This window comes from Oryzias latipes, chromosome 6, assembly GCF_002234675.1.
Source record: "Oryzias latipes chromosome 6, ASM223467v1".
Taxonomy (NCBI): domain Eukaryota; kingdom Metazoa; phylum Chordata; class Actinopteri; order Beloniformes; family Adrianichthyidae; genus Oryzias; species Oryzias latipes.
Genome location: NC_019864.2, coordinates 17,873,478 through 17,894,796, shown reverse-complemented (window position 1 = coordinate 17,894,796; position 21,319 = coordinate 17,873,478). Strand labels below are relative to the sequence as shown.

General features: G+C 38.0%; 2 protein-coding genes across 2 annotated transcripts; one reads left to right on the top strand and one right to left on the bottom strand.

Annotated features, from left to right (window-relative positions):
- The first annotated feature begins 3,045 nt into the window (after nt 1-3,045).
- Nucleotides 3,046-12,498, top strand: LOC101171076 (retinol dehydrogenase 13). Its single transcript, XM_004069654.4, has 7 exons — nt 3,046-3,259; nt 3,732-3,872; nt 5,629-5,820; nt 6,853-7,014; nt 7,101-7,217; nt 7,316-7,520; nt 11,849-12,498. Exons 1-7 carry the CDS (start codon nt 3,202-3,204, stop codon nt 11,949-11,951), a joined length of 978 nt encoding a protein of 325 aa, XP_004069702.1. The 5' UTR covers nt 3,046-3,201; the 3' UTR covers nt 11,952-12,498.
- Nucleotides 12,058-15,968, bottom strand: ankrd34c (ankyrin repeat domain 34C). Its single transcript, XM_004070020.4, has 2 exons — nt 15,410-15,968; nt 12,058-14,619 (listed from the first exon to the last, which is right to left on the bottom strand). The coding sequence occupies exon 2, from the start codon at nt 14,598-14,600 to the stop codon at nt 12,981-12,983; it is 1,620 nt and encodes a 539-aa protein (XP_004070068.1). The 5' UTR covers nt 14,601-14,619; nt 15,410-15,968; the 3' UTR covers nt 12,058-12,980.
- Nucleotides 15,969-21,319: the final 5,351 nt, after the last annotated feature.

Genomic DNA, 21,319 nt, shown 5'->3' with positions numbered 1-21,319 from the left:
CAAAAATGCAACCCAAAACAAACAAAGAAAGAAAAGGAATAGAACAGAAAATATCAAAATTTTGTGGGTTAAAGAAGGAGCCATGAAATTACATATCTCAGTTTTTATTATTTTGTTTTTTCCTGCAACGTATGACTGCTTTATCCCATACTGCTTTAAAAATAATCAAATAATAAAACATGTTTGCACTTAGATAATGCGTTATTAGAAGGAGATCACAGAGTTATTACTGAAGTAATGATTAACTTGAACTTAGATCGCTTTTATGTCTCTCCTTTTCTTTTTATTTTTGTTGTTTATCCTTCAGGAGTCACCTTAATTCTTATTCTTGTATCCATTTTTACTCACAAGATTACATCTAATGATAGTAGCCCTCCAAAAATATGTCGAGAAAAAAATTAAACCACAGTCAAATATCTGCACATCTTGAATAATCTTAAATACTCTATAGATAATATTATACATAACATGGAAAGAATCGTTTTTTGTTATTTCAATCTAGTGTGACAAGTGCAAAATGTCAAATTACGTATATATTTTTCGATCATATTTGCACCCCCCAATAAAAAAAAACTAGAAATATGTCCATAATGGTAGGTTACACCATTTCTTCAAGCAGCATGTTGATAATAATACTTAAAATTGTCACATTTTTTAAAGTTTTGTTCATTCATTCATTGGTTCATCCATTCACTAGCCACGACTTTTGGCGGCATCTGCAGAAACAAAGCAAAGATGCAAACATATCTTTATAACATTTCTTGAACCAAATTTTTCTGACAAAAAATGTTGATTTCTTATTTAGGCAAAAAGCAATAAGTGGCACCTTTAATTTCTTTTAGAATGTCCTACTTATGCGGATTTTTGATGTAACAAAGTTAGGTTGGAAAAATATTGTCTTTGTACGCTTTTTTTCATTTGGAATATTTTTTTACACTTTGTCTCTGTTTGTTCTCAATAGGGGTACATGAGGTACTTGATAGAATTTCAGGTACTTCAGGCTTAAGAATAAAAACAAAATGTAATTTTGATTGGGGGAACAAAAACTAAAAGAAGCACAAAAAACACAATACTTACCAAAATATGCTGGGAAAAAATAGGTACAAAGCTGATTAGTAGGTCTGATTTAAAAATAAAAATGTTTTTTCGTAACATAACAGCAAATCTGTTATTAGGACCCCCATCTAAAGATTATTTTATCCTAGTTTATTCTGTTAAGTTATTTTGTGTTGCTTTTTTATCGAAAAGATCTCAAGCAAATAAAGCTATCTATTTTTGGTCTGGGGTACTTCTGTTAAATTAATAAATAAATAAAAGTTTCAAAAGGGCTACATATTTGGAAAAAAAAAAACGTTGAGATCCACTATCTTATCCCAAACAAACTATTAAGATCTTGAGTTGTTCACAGACTATGAACATAGAAGTTTTGATCCAAAAGTATCCAGTAGAGGGCGCTCTAATTTTAGCAGAGCAAGCCTTCCATTCTGGTGAAAAGGACACGGGTATGTGCAGTCACATGATAGAGTTGATGGTAAGCCAACAGGCAGGTCACCTCTGCCATACTCTGAGCAAATGAAGGTTAGGTGATCATAAATTATATGGAAAACATCAAATAAAATAAAAAAAAACAGGCCTATGCAAAGTTTATGGAACTTTACTGAAAAAACACTTTTAACTTTAGGCCATTTTAGCCTTTCCTTCCCATATAATTTTTTTTTCCTCTTTTGGCGAGACTAAAATAAAGTATTCAATTTATTACAAGGCAAAACACAAAATTCTGCACATTCTATGACCGCGCTTGTATTCTCTGTCTCTTACATGTCTACATATGATCTCCTTCAGCTTTCCTCAGAAATCAGGCTGTAAACTCTAACGTCAGATCTCTATATTTAGAACAACTCACCCAGACCGCTTTATAGAGCTTCAAAGTTTGGATAGACAACATTTTCTACTCTCACACAGACGTGTAAACCCATATTAGTAGTAAAATATAAAAGTATTGATACAGAGAACTCTTTCTCAGCTGTAGTTTCAATCGCTTAGAGTGAAAAGAGGAGGTTAAAAAAAGTGTTGTAACTTTCTTGTTCCCTTGTAGAGATACAGCAGAAGAATGATACCTGTTTAAGTTCACATGATGTAAATATGATAAATATGTTAACTTAAAAATACAATCAATTTAAAAAAAATCACTTTAAAAAAAGGAAAAGGACGCATTCGCGCCCTTTCCTGGAACCTTGTAAAATTTGATAATACCACGCTGGTGATACTGCAGTGACCTCTAGTGGAGAGTTGCAGAACTTAAAGTCCCTAACTTGAATTTTTGTTTCGAGAATACAAGGCAAACATTTTCATACAAACAAATGTTATAAAAATGATATATTATGCTAACAAAAAATAAAAATTAAAAAAGGGATCTGTAAAATGAATAAAAAAACTAACAATATTCTTCTGGATTTCTTGTGTTTTTTTGTATGGTCGGACATGTGGGGACCCCAATAAATTCAAAAAAAAAAAAAAAAAAGAAATGCTATAATTTGTGGACCAATACTTGATTTCTTTGTCAAATTAAATAAATATATGCTTCCATTTTAAAGTGTGTGCCAAAATTAGAATATCATCAATCTAATCAAAACTAAATGCTTATTCATACATTTCTATAAGAAATCTTCAAGAACAGCGGACTAATTGCTTTTAAAAGAAGAAAAGTATAGTAAAATAATAAAACAGCTGCTTAATGTCGGATTCGAACCAGCTACCGGAAAGCTGAAGTTGAGTTCCCTTCTAGAAAATGTGGAGTGCCACCTAAATACAATGCAGCTACTTAACACAGCAACCCTGTAATATGGAACAAAATGTCATTTATTCTTCTTTATAACTCTAAGCAGTCATGTTTAAAATACTGAACGAGTCTACTGCTTTATTTTACTTTTGTTTTGTTTTTAAGAGTCGGCTGAATTACAGCAGACGTTATTACATAATCACTTTTTTAGGGAACCAATCAGATGTGTTCTTCGACTTCAAAGAAGGCGGGACTTCCGGTGTTGCGCACCCTAACTCGGGCGGATGGGCAGGGTTATCTAAGGTTTTTCTTGTTTATCTCGTTCCCTGTTCTTATCATTTGGAGCCTGAAGCAGTTTGAACGGACTTCTTTGCTCTTAACAGAAGCAGAGCAGTAATTAAATTTCACAGCAGACGCTAGCGATGGAGAAATCGCTTTTACTCCAGTATCCGACAACTATTGCTGTGGTCACTCTGACAGGTAAACTAGCAACTAACTTAACGTGTTCGCTGATCTGAAACCCTGAAGTTCAACACATTGTAACATTCTGTCTACTTTCTTGTAATCTGTGATTATTTATTAAACAGACGCTATCTCAATCCTAAATATTTTTGGTTCCCCCCCTACCGATTATTATTTTTAGACATGTGTATTAACTTTCTTTAAATATTTATCCAACTTTTCAAAAATATATAGTTTCAATGTTACTTAAAAAGGGAACATTTGAATGTTGTTTGATGCAATAAAGACTGTTTTTCTTTAGGTAATTTGCAAGCATAACCTTGAGCACAGGGTCAAACCAAGTTGTGCTTTACCTTCAAACTAGATGACTAACTAACCTGTTGCACATTTTGCTCGTTTTTTTTATTTTTTTATTTTTAGCATATTTGGGGATTTATTCCATTTACTGGAAGTACTGATTCTATGCTTTTGTAATTGCATGTTTTCACAGGAGTGGGCCTTTTTGCCTTTAAGAGATGGATGGCAGGGGGGGTTTGTTGCAGCAAAGTCAGACTGGATGGGAAAACAGTCCTCATAACAGGTGCCAACACTGGAATCGGAAAAGAAACTGCAGTCGATCTGGCTCAAAGAGGTCAGTCACTAGCATGGAGTTTTCTATAAACATTTCATTTTTGGATGAATATACAGTAAAGACCAAACGTTTGGACACACCTTCTCAAAGAGTTTTCTTTATTTTAATGACTATGCAAATTGTAGAGTCACACTGACGGCATCAAAACTATGAATTAAAACATGTGGAATTATATACATAACAAAAAGTGTGAAACAACTGAAACATTTTCATATTCTATGTTATTCCAAGTAGCCACCTTTTGGTTTGATTGCTGCTGTGCACTTTTGGCATTCTCTTGATGAGCTTCAAGAGGTAGTCACCTGAAATGGTCTTCCAACAGTCTTGAAGGAGTTCCCAGAGATGTTTAGCACTTTTTGTCGTTTTGCCTTCACTCTGCGGTCCAGCTCACCCCAAACCATCTGGATTGGGTTCAGGTGACTGGTCATTTGGGGCAGCACCCCATCACTCTCCTTCTTGGTCAAAGAGCCCTTACATAGCCAGGCGGTGTGTTTGGGGTCATTGTTCTGTCGAAAAATAAATGATGGTCCAACTAAACGCAAACCAGATGGAATAGCATGCTGCTGCAAGATGCTGTGGTAGCCATGCTGGTTCAGTACGCCTTCAATTTTGAAGAAATCCCCAACAGTGTCACCAGCAAAGCACCCCCACACCATCACACCTTCTCTTCCATGCTTCACGGTGGGAACCAGGCATGTGGAGTCCATCCGTTCACCTTTTCTGCGTCACACAAAGTCACGGTGGTTGGAACCAAAAATCTCCAATTTGGACTGATTAGACCAAAGCACAGATTTCCACTGGTCTAATGTCCATTCCTTGTGTTCTTTAGCCCAAACAAGTCTCTTCTGCTTGTTGCCTCTCTTTAGCAGTGGTTTCCTAGCAGATATTCTACCATGAAGGCCTGATTCACACAGTCTCCTTGTAACAGTTGTTGTAGAGATGTGTCTGCTGCTAGAACTCTGTGTGCCATTGACCTGCTCTCTAATCTGAGCTGCTGTTAACCTGCGATTTCTGAGGCTGCTGACTCGGATGAACTTATCCTCCACAGCAGAGTCTTTGTCTTCCTTTCCTGGGGCAGTCCGCCTGTGAGCCAGTTTCTTTGTGGTGCTTGATGGTTTTTGTGACTGCACTTGGGGACACTTTCAAAAAATTTCCCAATTTTTCAGACTGACTGATCTTTATTTCTGAAAGTAATGATGGCCACTTGTTTTTTCTGGATTTTGCTGCTTTTTTTCTTGCTATAATACAAATTCCAACAGTCTATTCAGTAGAACTGTCAGCTATGTATCCACCTGACTTCTGCATAACACAACTGATGGTCCCAACCCCATTTATAAGGCAAGAAATCACACTTCTTAAACATGACAGGGCACACCTGTGAAGGGAAAAACATTTCAGGTGACTACCTCTTCAAGCTCATCAAGAGAATGCCAAGAGTGTGTAAAGCAGTAATCAAAGAAAAAGGTGGCTACTATGAAGAACCTAGAATATGAAAAAATTTCAGTTGTATCACACTTTTTTATTATATTCAAGATTCAAGATCAACTTTATTAATCTCAGAAGGGAAATCTACTGTATATATAATATATAATTCCACATGTGTTAATTCACAGTTTTGATGCCTTCAGTGTGAATCGACCATTTTCATAGTCACGAAAATAAAGAAGACTCTATGAATGAGAAGGTGTGTCCAAACTTGTGGTCTGTACTGTACATCCCCATTCAAGAGTCCCAAGATCTAGAATCTGTGTTGCAGGTGCGAGAGTCATCATGGCCTGCAGAGACATGGAGAGAGCCAACAAAGCTGCTGAAGACGTGAGAAAGAGGAGCGGAAATGGAAATGTCATTGTCAAAAAGTTGGACTTGGCATCTCTGGAGTCAGTGAGACATCTTTCCAAAGAAGTTCTTGCAAGTGAAGAGCGACTGGATATTCTCATCAACAATGCAGGTAGATGAGGAGAACTCCATCTACTTAAAGACACACTCCGATTGAAATGTTTTTAGAATGTTCTTGTTGCTGTTTTCTGAGGATGGAGGAACAGATGTAGAAAGAAAATTACGCCTAAAATTGCATTTCTGATTTTTTTTTAATTCAAATTGTTGTGAATTAGGAGCAGATGAAAAAAATTCTGTTTGACAAAGAGCATATTTGTGACGGAGAAAATACAGTGGGTGGGCCGCAAGCTTCTTTTGCTGCTCTATTCTAATAAGATAAACCTTTGTTTTTCCCGCAATGGGGACATTCCAATGTTGCAGCATTACAGGTAGAATTAGAGCAGATAAGTATGTACAAATAAAATGTGTTGCATGTTTGTAAAAGCTTACAGTAAGAGGAAAAATTGAGAATCGCAACAGGGGTAATGATAATGTGGTCAAAAATTGCACAGCATATTTTATAGTGACATAGCATAAAGTAAAGTGAACAATTTCCAGTGAGTTCACTGGGAGCAGCTCTGTTTATAGAGTCTCTCAGCAGGAATGACCTACGATGCTCCTCTTTCAAACACCTGGGGTGTAGCAGTCTGTCGCTACACCCCAGAGCTAGCATAGTTGGACTTGAAGCTTGCAGACAAATAGATACATGTACATCTTTGTTTTCCTCACTCGAGGTGGAAAAAAATGCAACATTGCTTGCCCTTTTTTGTTGCACCAGTAATGTTATGTCAGGGTTGTGAGGGGCTGTAAGCTAGCAGGAGAGAGTGTAAACCGATAGCTTAGTTATATGTGACGGGAATGGGGGCGGGGTTGCCCTGCCCCAACATCCCCCCCACAACTCTAATGAACTCCTGGTGGTCTGCTGAAACTGTGTCCTAGAAAAGGACACTTTTTTTTTTTATTATTTTGGGCTTAAAAATGCACAATCAGAAATAAAAGACAATTGGGAACACTTTTAGAATAGATCAAGAGGATCAGAGTTTAGGCACTACATTTAATGAGGCAACTAATGCTACAAAGCTAATGTCTGTGTGCTTCGTTCCAGGCATCATGAGCTGTCCACAGTGGAAGACTGAGGATGGATTCGAGATGCAGTTTGGCGTGAACCATCTTGGCCACTTCCTGTTGACAAACTGTTTGTTGGATCTTTTGAAGAAGTCGACTCCGAGTCGCATAGTTAATGTCTCCAGCTTAGCACACGAAAAAGGTGCAATCTGACCTTCAGTTTCAGTTGAAAGGATGTTGTGAAAATTGTGTACCATACAGCGTTTATAAAAATGTGTGTGCACACAGGTGAAATTTATTTTGACGACATCAATTTGGAGAAAGATTACCATCCTTGGAAAAGCTACCGTCAAAGCAAACTAGCCAATGTCTTGTTTACAAGAGAGTTGGCCAAGAGGTTGGAAGGTATTGTTCATTATTTGTCTTATTCAAGAGGTTTTGTTCAAATTATTCTAAATAGTAAAAACATTGACAAAATGTGTCTTCATTCTGTCACTTCACAGGAACTGGAGTAACGACATACAGCCTCCACCCAGGAGTGATTAAGACAGAGCTTGGCCGACACTTCTTGCCTACTATACCCTTGTGGAAAAGGGTTTTGTACAAACCTTTCAGTTTCTTCATCAAGTCTTCTTCACAAGGGGCGCAGACAACCATCTACTGCGCTGTGGAGGAAAAGCTGCAAAATGAGAGCGGCCTCTACTACAGGTCAGTCTCCGGGTGTCAATAAATAGACTGGAAAACCGAAGGGGTGTAAGTGAGCCTGTTCTCTTTTCTTCCAATGTTTCTTAATTCAGTTAGCTTCATATGGTCAGAAAATATACAATTCTTTTTTTATTCACTGTAACTGAGAGGTAGGTTAAGCCTGACGTCTGATATCTTTCGCAACCTGCAGGTAATGTTATTAATTAAGCTTTGTCCATTAATGTGTCACTTGTTAGGATTTCCTTTCCAGTAGGGAGGGAAGATTCTTAGTTCCTAAAAGTAATCTATTAGATTAGGGCTGCAGGATATGAGGAAAAGTCTCGATGTGCAATATTATTGATCAATATTGCGATGACGATATAAGTTGCGAAACACGGATTAATAGCAAAACAACCAAAAACATAATTTCCATTTCACTGCAACAGTTTAATTTAATATATTAAATGATTACGTAAATTTAACTTAAATGACACTCCAAATGACCCTCGTCTACATAGGAGGTGAGCATCTAACATAATAGGGCTCCATCTGATTACGGTACTCAAATGGATAAATACTTCAAGCTGCTATAAGATTTTTTTAGCACGTTTGTCGCAATTTTCGCCGTCTTTTGCGATTATGCGAATTGCACTGGTTAATATCGAGATAACAATACATATGAGATTTATTGTTCTGGCCTATTTTAGATAATGTTTTAGTTAAAATTAAAATGTCACTTTGGATTCTTGACATCCAAAATGCTTAACTCTTTGAGACTTGTGTCAACTAAAAAAAACAAAAAGTTTAAACTCAAACTAAATTTATTTATATGGCGCCATTCATTTCAGTTAAAAACACAAAGCCCTTAACATAAAAGCAGATAAAATAATCATAAAAAATTAAAACTATTAAAAACACAGGACAATCACACACAGATGGGACCCCTCCCTCCCAGTTCCCCCAGTAGAACCGTGAACAAACAAAGAACTGCTAAACGCTAAAAGAAGGTCTGGCTTGGTACTGCTGTGAGCAGCCAAGGGCCCACTCTACAGCTATTGGACCACAGAGCGGGACCCCAGCCAGCCCAATGAGAACGGGCACTGCAGCAACAACACCCCCTACAGGTGAAGCCGGTAGTGCCCCAGAACAATGGATCCCCAAGAGGAAACACTGGATTATGAAACATCAGAATAAAAATTATAATAAAATAACAACAATAAAATAAAATAGGATATAACAGTATTATTAAATTAAAAAATAAAATACATAAAATGATTAAAACATAACCTTAGTAAGTAAAATAAAAATTTAAGGAGTAACATATTAAAACATAAAAATAATAATAGTCCTTAAAAAAATTAATTAAGAAATGGATATGTTTTGGTTCTCACCTAAGGAACAACTAGGAGGCCAGTGCCAGAGGACCTCAGGGTCTGCAAGGGCTCATATTTTTAAAATAATATCATTTAAATAAGAAGGCCCAAGACCATTAAAACATTTATAAACCATTAAAAGAATTTTAAAATCAATCCTGAAACGCACAGGGAGCCAATGCAGCAGTTTCCGGTGTCAGACCGCCAAAAGGTGAATGTCTGGCATCAGCACCACTGCTTTTCACTCAATCTCCCATGATGCATTGCGTTAATGTGACGGCGTCTCTTGCTGCTGTTAACTGTTGCAACAAACCCAAACATCTGTTCTAACAGTTTGCACATTTTTGATGAAGTCAGAAATAAACAGTTTGGTTCTTCTTCATGGTTTGTGTTGGAGCACAAAGGAATTACAGTCAGAGATTATAAGAATATAATGTTGTTTTTTTATCTAAATTTAATCAAGCATGCTGTGATTATATATTGGTTCAAAAATTTCTCTTTTAAAAATAAATAAACTACAGTTTGGAAAGAATGTCATTTTATTTGGTTTTCATGAGGTTACAAGAAATTGCATTTTAATACACCGGCGGGCAAATCAACTACCTGGGCAAATTTTCAACAAATTCAGTAGAAGGTTTTTATTGAAAAGAATCACAACTTTAAGGGAAAAAAAAGCTTTAAATTGAAATTTTTTGTGCCTCAGCTATTACCAAAAAAAAGCATGCAAGATCGTGGAGAATGCTGTCCATCAATATAGACTTCAGAGTTTAACCAAAAACTTTGGTTGCTGTTTGTCAAGGAAAAAGTGTACTTGGCTCAGAAAAGGTTGAAAACCACTGCTCTAAAGTATGTCAAAGTGACAAAGACAAAGTCAGCATTTGATCTGAATCAAGCCTCTGTGGACTAACCTGAAAATAACGCGCCACCTGACCTTTGAGCTTTATCATTTTGATCAAGAGGAGGAAGGAACAATGTTGATAGTTCACAGTATTTCTGGAGGGCAAGATGATAAAATTCATAAAAGATGACACATCTAAAAATAGACTGCTATATTAATATTATTGTTTTAATTAATCAATTGGTTTTTTTTAAGTTAGAATAAACTCTAGAATACAATTAGGAGAAATACTTTTAAGAAGAAAATATTTGGGAGGATTTAGGTCTAAAACACAACAAAATGTAGGAACTTTACATCTTGCAGTTTTATTTCTTGAATGTTATGTAGTTAGGTGTGTTCATTTGTGTATGAAGTTATTAGGATTATGGAACAAAAAAGCTTGAACACCTAATTAATGTTTCTAGAAATGGCTTTTTCATAGATTTATTTTCAATTCTGTTTCTATTTTTCTAATCATAATTTGATGTGAAAAAGTAACAATACCATCATAAACAACACCCCTCTTCTCATGCATTAGAACAGTATATTTAAAATATTCCCTGCAAGGTAATTAAACTTCCATTTAGTGTCAGGAGCTTTTTAATGAGCATCAGTTCGGAGTTCACAGTCCTTCAAACGTTGTTCTGCACTGGGTCACATGAGTTTTACCTTTTTCATTGGCCTATAATTAACTTTATCTAAAACTATTAAGTGCAAGTTGAACACAGAAGGCCTAACAAAGGTTTTCTCGGCAGAAAATAGCTACCTGCTAAGTGATGAGAGCACAAACGCTGGCTGGAAAATCAAAGCAATAATCGGAAATAGATTCAAAGACTCGCTGAAGGTGAAGGGATTACAGAGATGCTGGTTGAGTTACTATAAGATATCCTCTTAACTTGGCAGAGATTTTACAAAAGGGGTTTAATGTAAAATTACATTAGAAATTAAATTGGTTATGTTTTCAACCAAACTTTTATTAAATTTGGTTTACTACCAAACCTCTGAAAACGCTAAGGCAGAATTTTCAAGAGTTATATGTCCATATTTTCTTTTGTTTTAATGTTTATATACCAAGAAGAATGCACCTAAATTCATTGCATTTCCTGCAAAAAATGCATGGATGAATGCCTACAGCTGGAGCTTTAGTGTGCTCTTATGTGCTTAAGTACTAAAGAACTTTTAGAAATTACTCCTACCGCTAATTTTGAACGGAGATCAAAATATTTAGGTAAGATTAGATAAATTAAACCATATATGCCAAGTTACCTGAAAAAAAATTGGTGGAAATACTGCTACAGGTGCAGTTATATTTGGGAATGCTGCTTGAATTATTGCAAAACTATTGGGATAAATACTTATACTGGTTGTAAACATTGTAATGATGTCAAATTTTGCAATGGAAAAATAAAAGAATGTCTAGAAAGACTTTAATAAGGTAGATAGTTTATCACTCCCTAAAGGTGTAATTGTTAAACTTTTGGATGTTTTTTTTTTTTTTTACCTGAAAAACCATAGGTAGTTTCTTATTTCAAAAATCCAAAAAGCAAGTTGGTTTCTCTTGAAAAAGGGAAAAATTTTGACAACAGAAATCGTCAAAATGAAACCCTGATGATTGTAGGTGACCAAATATGGACAGAAGTGCTTTCTAAGCAAATATCTACTTTTTTTGGCACATAAAAGCAATTAATAAATTTAAAAAAGGCTCTGGCTGCGTGATTTTACTTGTTTAGCAAAGCAACAGATAGAGAAAACAAACAAAATTCTTATACTTCATCCCTTTTTCGTTAAATGAATAACATTTGTGTATTTGCTCATTTGTTTTGTTTGACTAAAAAAAACAAAACAAAACTTGCTCTCTAAAACTTATAAATGACTTTATTCTCTTTTCTGTATTTCCAGTAATCCATTACCAAATTAATTTGATTACATTTACTAAGACAGCGATGCATTTTCAGCTGCTCAAGCTTATGACCATGAACAAACATTGCTTGATTTCCCTGTCAGTTGTGTGATGTTTTGCATTTGTCGTTCCTTAGCGAGTTATTAACCCACTCCTATGACCGAAGGAGCAAACCTAATTGAGTCTTTTGCTGTGATTGCAGTGACTGTGCACCTAAGACTCCTGCCCCCCAGGCTCTGGATGATGAGGCAGCCAAGAGGCTGTGGGATGTGAGTGCCTCCATGGTCGGCCTCGCTCAGTCGTAGATGCATGGATAATGATGAAAGGCGCCACCCAAAAGAACTTTCTAGAGCTCCATCGAATGTCTGTGATTGTGAGTTCACAGGGAAAAAAATAAAAACCACTTTCATCCACAAGTGATAAACATTTATTTCAAATGTACAACAAACTACTTGCAAAAATACTATGGATAAAACTATGTTTCCTTCTTAACAAATCACAGAAGTCACATGGAAGCTGTACGATCTTAGGTTTGCGATTAGCGTGAAATGACATTTTTAATCAACAAATGTCTACGTTGAGCTTGGGCTCACATGACATTCACCATTGTTTGGAATAAACCTATAAGGATTAAGTGTGCTTTGACGAGCTTTTCTAACACCGCTAATGATAACGCTGTTATTGTCTTTCTCCTGGGCAATAGTAACACATCATAGCTTGTTCTTTGACCTAATATTAAGGCTTTATGTTTATTCATAAATATGTTATTATCTTGTTTCATAAGGGATCAAAATGTTAAAATAAAACGCATGTTGATTACATCAACATAAATAAAATCATTTGACAAATAAATCTGTTTTACTTTGTGTGTGTTCTTTATCTTGAAGGCACTTTGTACACAGTTGCTACAAACAGTCACGTTTCTTTTCACTCGAAGCTACATCTCAAACAAAGGCACCATTCTTTTTTTTGTTTTTTTCTCCAGAAATGGTGCTAATTACATGTGCACAAAATGCACTCAAGTGGCCTGATGGCTACAGATGGACCCTGTATGTTTCCCTACGCACTAAATGGTTTTGTAAAAAGAGCTAGTCTGGAGGAAACGTACCAAGGCTTGGCATCTACATTCAGAAGTGTACTAGATATACAGGAGGTGGAAGGTACAAAGATAATTCTCATGGTTGTCACACAGGGAAGAGATATATCTATATTGCTCAGTTTAAATTCTTCAGGACGCATCCTTCAGCTTCTACATGGCAGACGAAGCACTGGATATGCTTCCTGACAGATGATTTACGCTTGTACTCCCACACTATTTGCTGCAATAGCGCCATCTAATGAGCAAGCTCTTCGAAATCTGAAAGCTGCTTCATCTGTTCCACTTGCATAGAGTGCCTTCTCACGAGCTTTTTCTTTGACTTGAAACCTCCTCTCTTTGGTGTGTTTGGTGCTACTGGAGCTATGGATCGGATTCCTGTGGCCAGAGGCGAGGAGGGCTTGTTGCTGGCCCCGATGTCAGGAATAGGAGGGTTCGGGTTGATGTTCAAAGGGGGTAGGTGGCCAGGCCGGGTGTGGGAGATGTAGTCCAGAAGCAGCGTGCCCGAGCCTCTCCGCTCCAAGAGGCCGGGCACAGGCCTGCGTGCAGAGCTGGGAGAAGACGTGTTGGCGTTGCTATCCAGAGACTCCCTGGAACTGGTGAGCAACGCGAGTGGTGAAGTGTTGAGCTTCCTTCGCTCCACTGGGACTTTAGGAGAGTCTAACATGGCTGAGTCGGAGTAGAGCTGAGAGTCTGAGTCATAGTGATCATTTCCAAGACGTCTCCGGTGCATTGTGTCTCTCAGACTGATGAGTCCGGTGTTGCAGCTGCTGCTCTCCTGCTCTGTGGGCACGGTACTGCGGCGAGCCAGTGTCTGGTGCTGGCCCATAGATCTTTCGTACGACTGTTTAGATGTTGGAGGAACTGATAATGAGGGCGTCATTTTGCAGGCCTGGTCACCTACCAGGGGTAGAAGGCTATCCTTGCCGTCCACACTGTTTTGTCGTGATAGCGTTGACCTTTTACTCAGAGATAGTCCGTTCACCCCAGCAACAGCATCCTCATCGGAGCTGGCCTTTTTGCTCTCCTCATGGGCAGCGGCTGCAGCCAGGACGGAGGGAGCAATTAGCCCCCAGGGTTCTGATTGGAGCCGCTTCAGCTGAGGCAAACGCGCTCGCTTGGGGTTTGCCGGACGGCGAGTCGGAGAAGTGGGTCCGTTTGTGAGCTTGGCAGCTGCACCAGAGGACTTTATCTTGGTCTGGAAGCTGAAGACTGTGTTTTGATGCTCCTGCTCAGATGCAGGAGATGCAGTAACATCAATATCGGAAGGAGAGGCACAATATTCTGAAGATGACCTCTCAACCAACTCTGGAGACGGAGGAACATTTAGATACTGTTTGGTAGTTTTAGTGCCAGATGGGGACTTGTCTGTAGTGATTATAATCACCTCCTTCCCTTTAGCTTTACAAGCATCCAAGAGTAATTTTAATGTCTCCTTATCGTCAGCATTGATGGCGTAGACGAGAGCTGAAGCTCCGGTTCTGTCGTCCAGACTGGGATCAGCCCCATTGCTCAACAGGTGCCCCACCACCTCATGACCCGCTTTATGGATGCAGGCGTGCATCAGAGCTGTCCGGCCTGCCTTGTCCTGTATGTTAGGGTCTGCCTGGTTGTCCAACAGATACTTGACCAGTTTGGACTTGCTTACACTCTGTGGGTCTGAGTGTGTTGACATGCAGGCCACCATAAGGGGCGTCTCCCCTCGTTCGTTGCTCTCATTGATGTACGCGCCTCCTTCCAACAGTAGCCTGGTGAGTCTCAAGCGTCTGAGCCACACAGCCTTCAGGAGAGAGTTTCCGTCTGTGCGCAGCTCCAGAATGTCAGCCATTTCCCAGCCAGTCACGGATCTTTTCAGCATTAACTCACAGCTTGAGGCCCTTTGAACACATTGTAGAATTAGTTCAGCTTACATTACAAAATCTTGTTAATAAAACTCAGTTTGGTTTGTTTAGCTTTTCTGCAAAATTATAACAACCAGCAGATGGCAGTCTGTTCCTATAAAAAAAAATCTAAATAAACAGAATTCTTATTGTTTCTTTCACAATAGATAAGCTCCTCATTTAAAAAGCTGGGTGGAAGCAGACTAAACAGATTTTTTTTACTCTATCAATGTGCCAAAAATCATACAAACCAATTTAAACCGGTCATGTGGGGTTTTTAGGACATAAAGATCAAAACGGATATTTTATATAAGTTGAGCCTTTCTAGCTGTGCGCAAAGTCCTCGACAGATGCGCATGTTTCATATTAATAAAATTAACAACAGTAATAATCATTTTTAAGGAGGACAGACTTAAAGCAGTCGCATATCTCCATTTTAAAAAGTGCCGTGGATACATGGTGGCATTAAATCAGCTCTTAGATCCGCCAGAGTCGCTGTCCTTGGTGCTGATTTCCTAAACTTGGAGGTAGTCACCTTTTTTGACAAATAATTACATCCAATGCCGCTTTATTTATATAGATATCTATTTTTAATTAAGAAAATTATGGGCAATGTTAAACTGCAGGAATCATGCTTCTGTTTTTTTATCTTGTGTGACACGAAAAAGAATAATAGTCTAAATCCTTCAGCGGCAATGAAAGAAAAAAAACAAAAACCTTTAACTAATCAACCTCAAACACATTTAACTGTCTAATTACTCAGAGAAAGACAAACTTGTTCGCTTACCTGGTCAGAGAAGATATTCTCCATGTTCAAAGTGTCACCAAACAGGAATGATATCGGTTTGGTGGGGGGAAAAAGACTCAAAAAACAAAGTTTGTCTTTACAATAATCTTATAATTTGGCAGTGGGGGGCTTCTGTCGACGCGTCCTAGTTTCGCTGAGCCGAACCTCTGTCACCATGAGCCGTGTGGCTTTTGTTCCGGAGACACGTCCAATGGGGAGTATTCCTTTGACTGCGCACTCAAAGATCACAACCTGGAGATGCAGCGGGTTATAAATAACTTAGTTTCTTGCTTGTTGAATGAAACGTGTGTTCTCTTGACGTCATAGTCGACCGAAATAAATTGCGTCTGATGAAAAACCTCTGTCCTGATCTTCAGCTTCATCTGCGGGACGCAAACCAGCGCCGCCTCCTAAAAATACGCGCGTCTGCCTGATTTTAACTCTACAGTTATCTACAGTTATCTACAAATCGCTTATCTACAGATAAGCGATTTGTAAACAAATAATGCTATAGTTTGCTCATGATACAAACAACAAGCACCTGCCTCTATAATGCTCTGGCACAGACTTTGCCTTAAAGTGTGAACCATAAATCCAGTGTTGCGCGTCAGCGTTGGAGTAAAAGCTGCCTTCATGTGTCATGTTAGGAGCCCAGCAAAGACAGTTCAGTCATGGAATGTGACAGACAGATCTGCTCTGCATCCCCATACTGCGGCTTCTCACAGGAAATTCCAATAAGTCACACTCGTGAGCTATCTTATTCATTAAAACAACAGAACAACGTTTCATGCAGAGTCCCTGGGAAATTGAACATTTTAAGTAATCAGTTTTCTTCTACCTTTTGTGTGTGTTTTTTTCTTCTTTTTGGATGTTTGACAAAAATGTTTATACTTGTAGATATATTTACAATTAAAGGGGGCAAAACCTGTAGCAGCCATCATAGCTATACAGCCTAATAGGGACATTTCTATTTTTAGGTTGCTATGAGACAGCACAGAGGCAGTTTCTAATGAGAACAGTGATGTTCTCAGCCCTGCAAGGAACAGGTAAATCAGACACACAACATTCCACCAACAACATAGGAGCTTTTATGACATTTTCCCAGCATTCAAAGGTGGTGTTTGTCTTTTTTTCCTCCTTTCTTTTACTCATAAGTAAGCTACCAGCGTCACGTTCAGTCATCAGGCCTTTGACCCCTGTCCTTTTTTTTTTCCTCAGAGGCGAGGACTAATCACTTTATTACCCGTCCAAACACCTGACATCTCAGGACTCCACTTGTCAATGCTGGCAATAATTTCTCACCTGTGATTGGCTGCTCCTCCCAGAGGATGTGTTGTTTACACAGCACACAGAGAGTGGTTTTATAAAACACAGACTCACTGTTGTCACCAAGTATAAGGATGACTCCCTTCCATATATCTCTAGGAGGTGTTAGGATATAATCTTTTAACAAAACAATATTACTTTTTTTTTAGATAAGGACAAATGGATAACATCTCCGTAATCAGTTGGCCTTTTCTTGTTCACAGGAAATAAAGAGCACCAATCCTAAATTTAAAACAAAACAACTACATTTCTCCTCCTGCTGTTAGATGCAGAGAGCTCCTCCAGCAGACACATGATAGACCAGGGACATTCATTAGCAGTGGGAGCCACAGGGGCGTCACTGGTCCTCATATGGTGTGATCTTTGCCCTGACAATGATGTTGTCAGTGGTATATTAAAGGGGGAAATAAATAATTTAAATGCTATCACCCCTGGGAACACTTTCCATTTTCAAATATCTTATTCCGCAGCTGCTGCTCTCACCCTTGCCATTCTAAATATAATCTTTTCATTCTGTCTGCATTGTAAGGTTTTTACTCATCAGATCACTGCATAGTTCAGGAGCTATTTATACCACTTGTCAAAGGAGGATATATGTGAATTATATATATATATATATATATATATATATATATATATATATATATATATATATATATATATATATATATATATATATATATATATATATATATATATATATATATATATATACTTTTAACAGTGAAACTCCTTACCTTGCAATTAAATTATGTTCATGATCTTTATTACCAAGGACTGACATGATAGTGCTAAAAGATGCTTAACTTTCATTAAATCTGAACTTAAATTGTCAGAATAAGAGTATAACCTTGGACTGTCATTCAATCCAGCGAAGTTCGACTGTTTTGGCACTCTGAAAAGTGGCAAAATTCCCCCTTTCTACCTGTTAATGTCTTTTACTCGTCTGAAAACCCATGAAAACTGTGAAAACGGCAAAAAGCTGTTTTGTTGGGGATGTATGGTTGAGAGTGGCCACCTTCTGGAGTCTCTAATGGTTGCTGGGAAACTGCTAGGTATCAAGAAATAGTCTGAAACATAACACCCCCAAAACTGTGGATTTGTTGTTTTGACACTTTGCCTTATAGCTTCGTCTCATCCTCGGTCCAGTCTTTGTACTGAGGTTAGTTAGTTTGTTGTCACTAGCAGCCTCATATCTGTCATGCAGAGGCTCTCCACAAGAAGCTGACAAAATAAAGATCAGTGGTTTCTGTGTTGACACAAGAGCAGATCATTGTTTTTTTTTTTTTTGTTTTTTTAGAAAACTGTCCCATAAGAATTTTTTCTTTGGATACCAATCTTTAATTTTCTCTCAACACAATTTAGATTGGAGCACTGAGAAGATTAATTTTGCACATTTATCATCTGCTTTTGTTGTGCTGCTGCTTTTCTTCTTCGGTGGTGTTTATCTCTTTAAAAGCAGAGTTTGACATTCTCATGGCATTTGGTGTCTCTGCGATTTTGTCAAGCGGACGTGTGGGCTGCGACAGCATTAAACTGGCATGAGCCCTGCTGCAGCTTAGCACTGGACCACTCCTTGCCTCCCTCCTACCTCGACACATTTAGGAAAATGCCTCCAGTGCAGCCAAAAAATCCAGACCCTCCCCCTACATCCCTCCACATGTGCTGCAACAGATTACACACTCCCCACCACCGCCACCACCTTTTATCCACTAATGATTACAGCCCATTAAGAATAACACTTTGATCTTTTTCGTATTGAAAAGTGTTACTTTCTTGTGCTTGAAATTCTGAAACGGTTCCATTCCTCCTTCCATCTTGTTCTCCATCTTCTCCCCGTCTTCTGTTCTCCCTCGTCACACTGTGCAGACCAACACCTGCCCTTCTGGCCAGCAGTAATGGAGTTGAGCATTATTCAAGAGCATTATACCGCCAACTGTTTTGCTGGGTGATCATTGTGTATGTTGGTTGTATCCTAGGAGATTGGTGAATATCTAATAAGGAGTTTGTTACTCATTTTGCAGAGTGGGCACTTTGATGTCCGCCGTGTTGAATTTTCTGTTTTAGCTCAACGTCCTCCTAATGAAGCGCAGGGCTTGAAGCCTCAGAACTGGTTGCTTATCAACTCTACAAGCCTCTTATTAGGAGTCGTTGTGATGCCTTTAATTGGATCCTGGAATAAGAGGAAGCGTAATGAATTGTCAGTAACCAAGTGGAGGAGATTTATGCACAGATGACGGTTTTGTTAACACTGTGACTTCCATCTATGTCCAAACTGAAAGATAAAGCTCTTTATATTAATTAGTTTTATGAATGTTAATCTGCTTTGTTTTTGCAAAGAGATATGTTGCAGTTTGCACATATTTATTTATTTTTTTGGAGAATTTGTCACGCTTTCGTGCAAATTGCACAAGTGGAATAAAAAGGCACTCCAAGCTTGCATGAACTTGAACCGTCTAAAAATTATCTGAAAAACCACAAAAATAAAATCAAAAACTAAAATTAAGACAAAGCTTTCCAATGCACTCTGTAAGGGTTCACTGGTCAATTCAGGAACATTATTTCTTGTGGTCCCCCAAGATGCTTTGTATTACGACGGCCCCGACAAGCAATTCACACCAACCCAAACCTGGTCCCCATAAAAAAAAAATGTTTTGGAAAACATAATTAATTTTTTACAAATCAAAATTAGATGTTGAGGGCCTGTACCACACAATTCTTAAGCCTTTTATAGAAACAATATCCACATATATGATAATATATTACATTTGGCACACAAAAGAACACATTTTTTATTAAAAATTCGGTCTTTTTATGAGCTCTTGTCCAACCCGGAAGTAAGACGCCTCGATCTCTGAGGCACTGGCTTTCGCTCCGTTTGGATGCCACCCATTTCATGAACCTGGAGCCGGTCTCGGCAGCGCATCTGCGTCCCGCCCACGAAAACAAACAACATTCAAACTTGTTGTGCATAGAAGTCATCATCCCTTTGTTTACACTCTCACCTGCTAGCTTACAGCCCCTCACAACCCCAACCTAACATTAGCAGTGCAACAAAAATGGCGAGCAATATCCAGCTGCAAAGTTTTGATCCAGACACCGGACGAGAAAAATAAAAATGTTTATGAATCTAGTCGTCTACAAGAGGATACATCGGAATGGAGAAGAGCGGGGAGCTTGCAGCCCATCTATTGCAGCTTTTAAGTCACAACTACAACCTTTTTGCGATGGCTTTTTTGCATCTGGTCCTGATTCACAACGATTTAAATAATTAAAAACACTCAGAAACACAATTTGAGGCTTATATTTCTTTATATATGTCCTCCATCATAAGAAAAATGCTACAAGAAGATTTTAAAAACAACAAAAACATAATTTTCATTGGAGTTGGTTTTTGAACTAGAAATAGATAAATCAACCAGTCAAAGAACATGCTATACATCCAATCACAAAGACACAGAATGAAAATCACACAAATACGTTTTATCGTAAATAAGAGCATTGAAGAATTGTGTTATGTCGTGGGGTTGGTGCAGGACCCAAATGCAGAGGCAGGGTGTTCTAATAAACAAGGGATTTTTAATATAACAAAAGGCGCTGCCAAGCAGGGAAACCAGAAAACCAACTGACGGGGTACACAGAAAAACAGGGTGGCAGACAGTATGGACCAGCACAAGAGGAAGGTAGTGACAGGACATATACATACTCATAGGACTGATGAGACACAGATGCAAACGATCAGGGGAGAATGGGACAAGGGAAGGCAAACTCAAATTAAGACAGGCAGGGAGAACCTTCAAAATGAGACAGGAAGTTGAATACAACACAAACAGAACCCAAACCACAACAAATTGGAAGGGTTATCCACACTCCCATTGACCCCAAATAACTTGTGTGTCTTACACTCCCACACACAATCCATTGTCTTCATCTAACATGCATTAGGTAAAATAATTAAAGTCTGACAATGCATGTAGCTTGTTGACCACGCTTTTACAAGGCTGTTAACTGAGATAAAGAGTAAACATTGTTATAGCAAAAAATATTTTTACATTAAAAAAAACACATTGATATAAAATAAACAACTGATGAAAAACCTGGCAGATAAAATGCAACATTTGGATTAAAAACAACCAGTGACGTAAAGTACAAAGTCATTTCGCACCTTTCCATTTAACCATGACTCATGATTTGTGGTATTAATGTTAATTCATCATTTGTGTTGTCGTGCCAGCATTATTGCGCTGTGCCAGTCCATAATACAAAGAAATCTTGTCATTTAAAAGGTGTTTTTTTGTGATGCTATTAGGATCTTTTTCCAGATGTGGAGTGACATTACATTACTCACAATTTTATGTAGAAATTAGCCTGCTTCTGCTGTACAGAAATTAAGCAAGTAGAATGTATTTTCCATCCCACAGCCTCTACATTGAATGCACATTGACATGCCTTCGTGTGAAATTACATTGGCTTTATGCCTATATGTTAAAAGGTTTGTGTGCTCCTGTTTAAAATGTTCTGTTCTAATATTTAAACATTATTTTTTCTGTGTACTGTGTGACAGGCTTTTAGTTTCATTGCCAT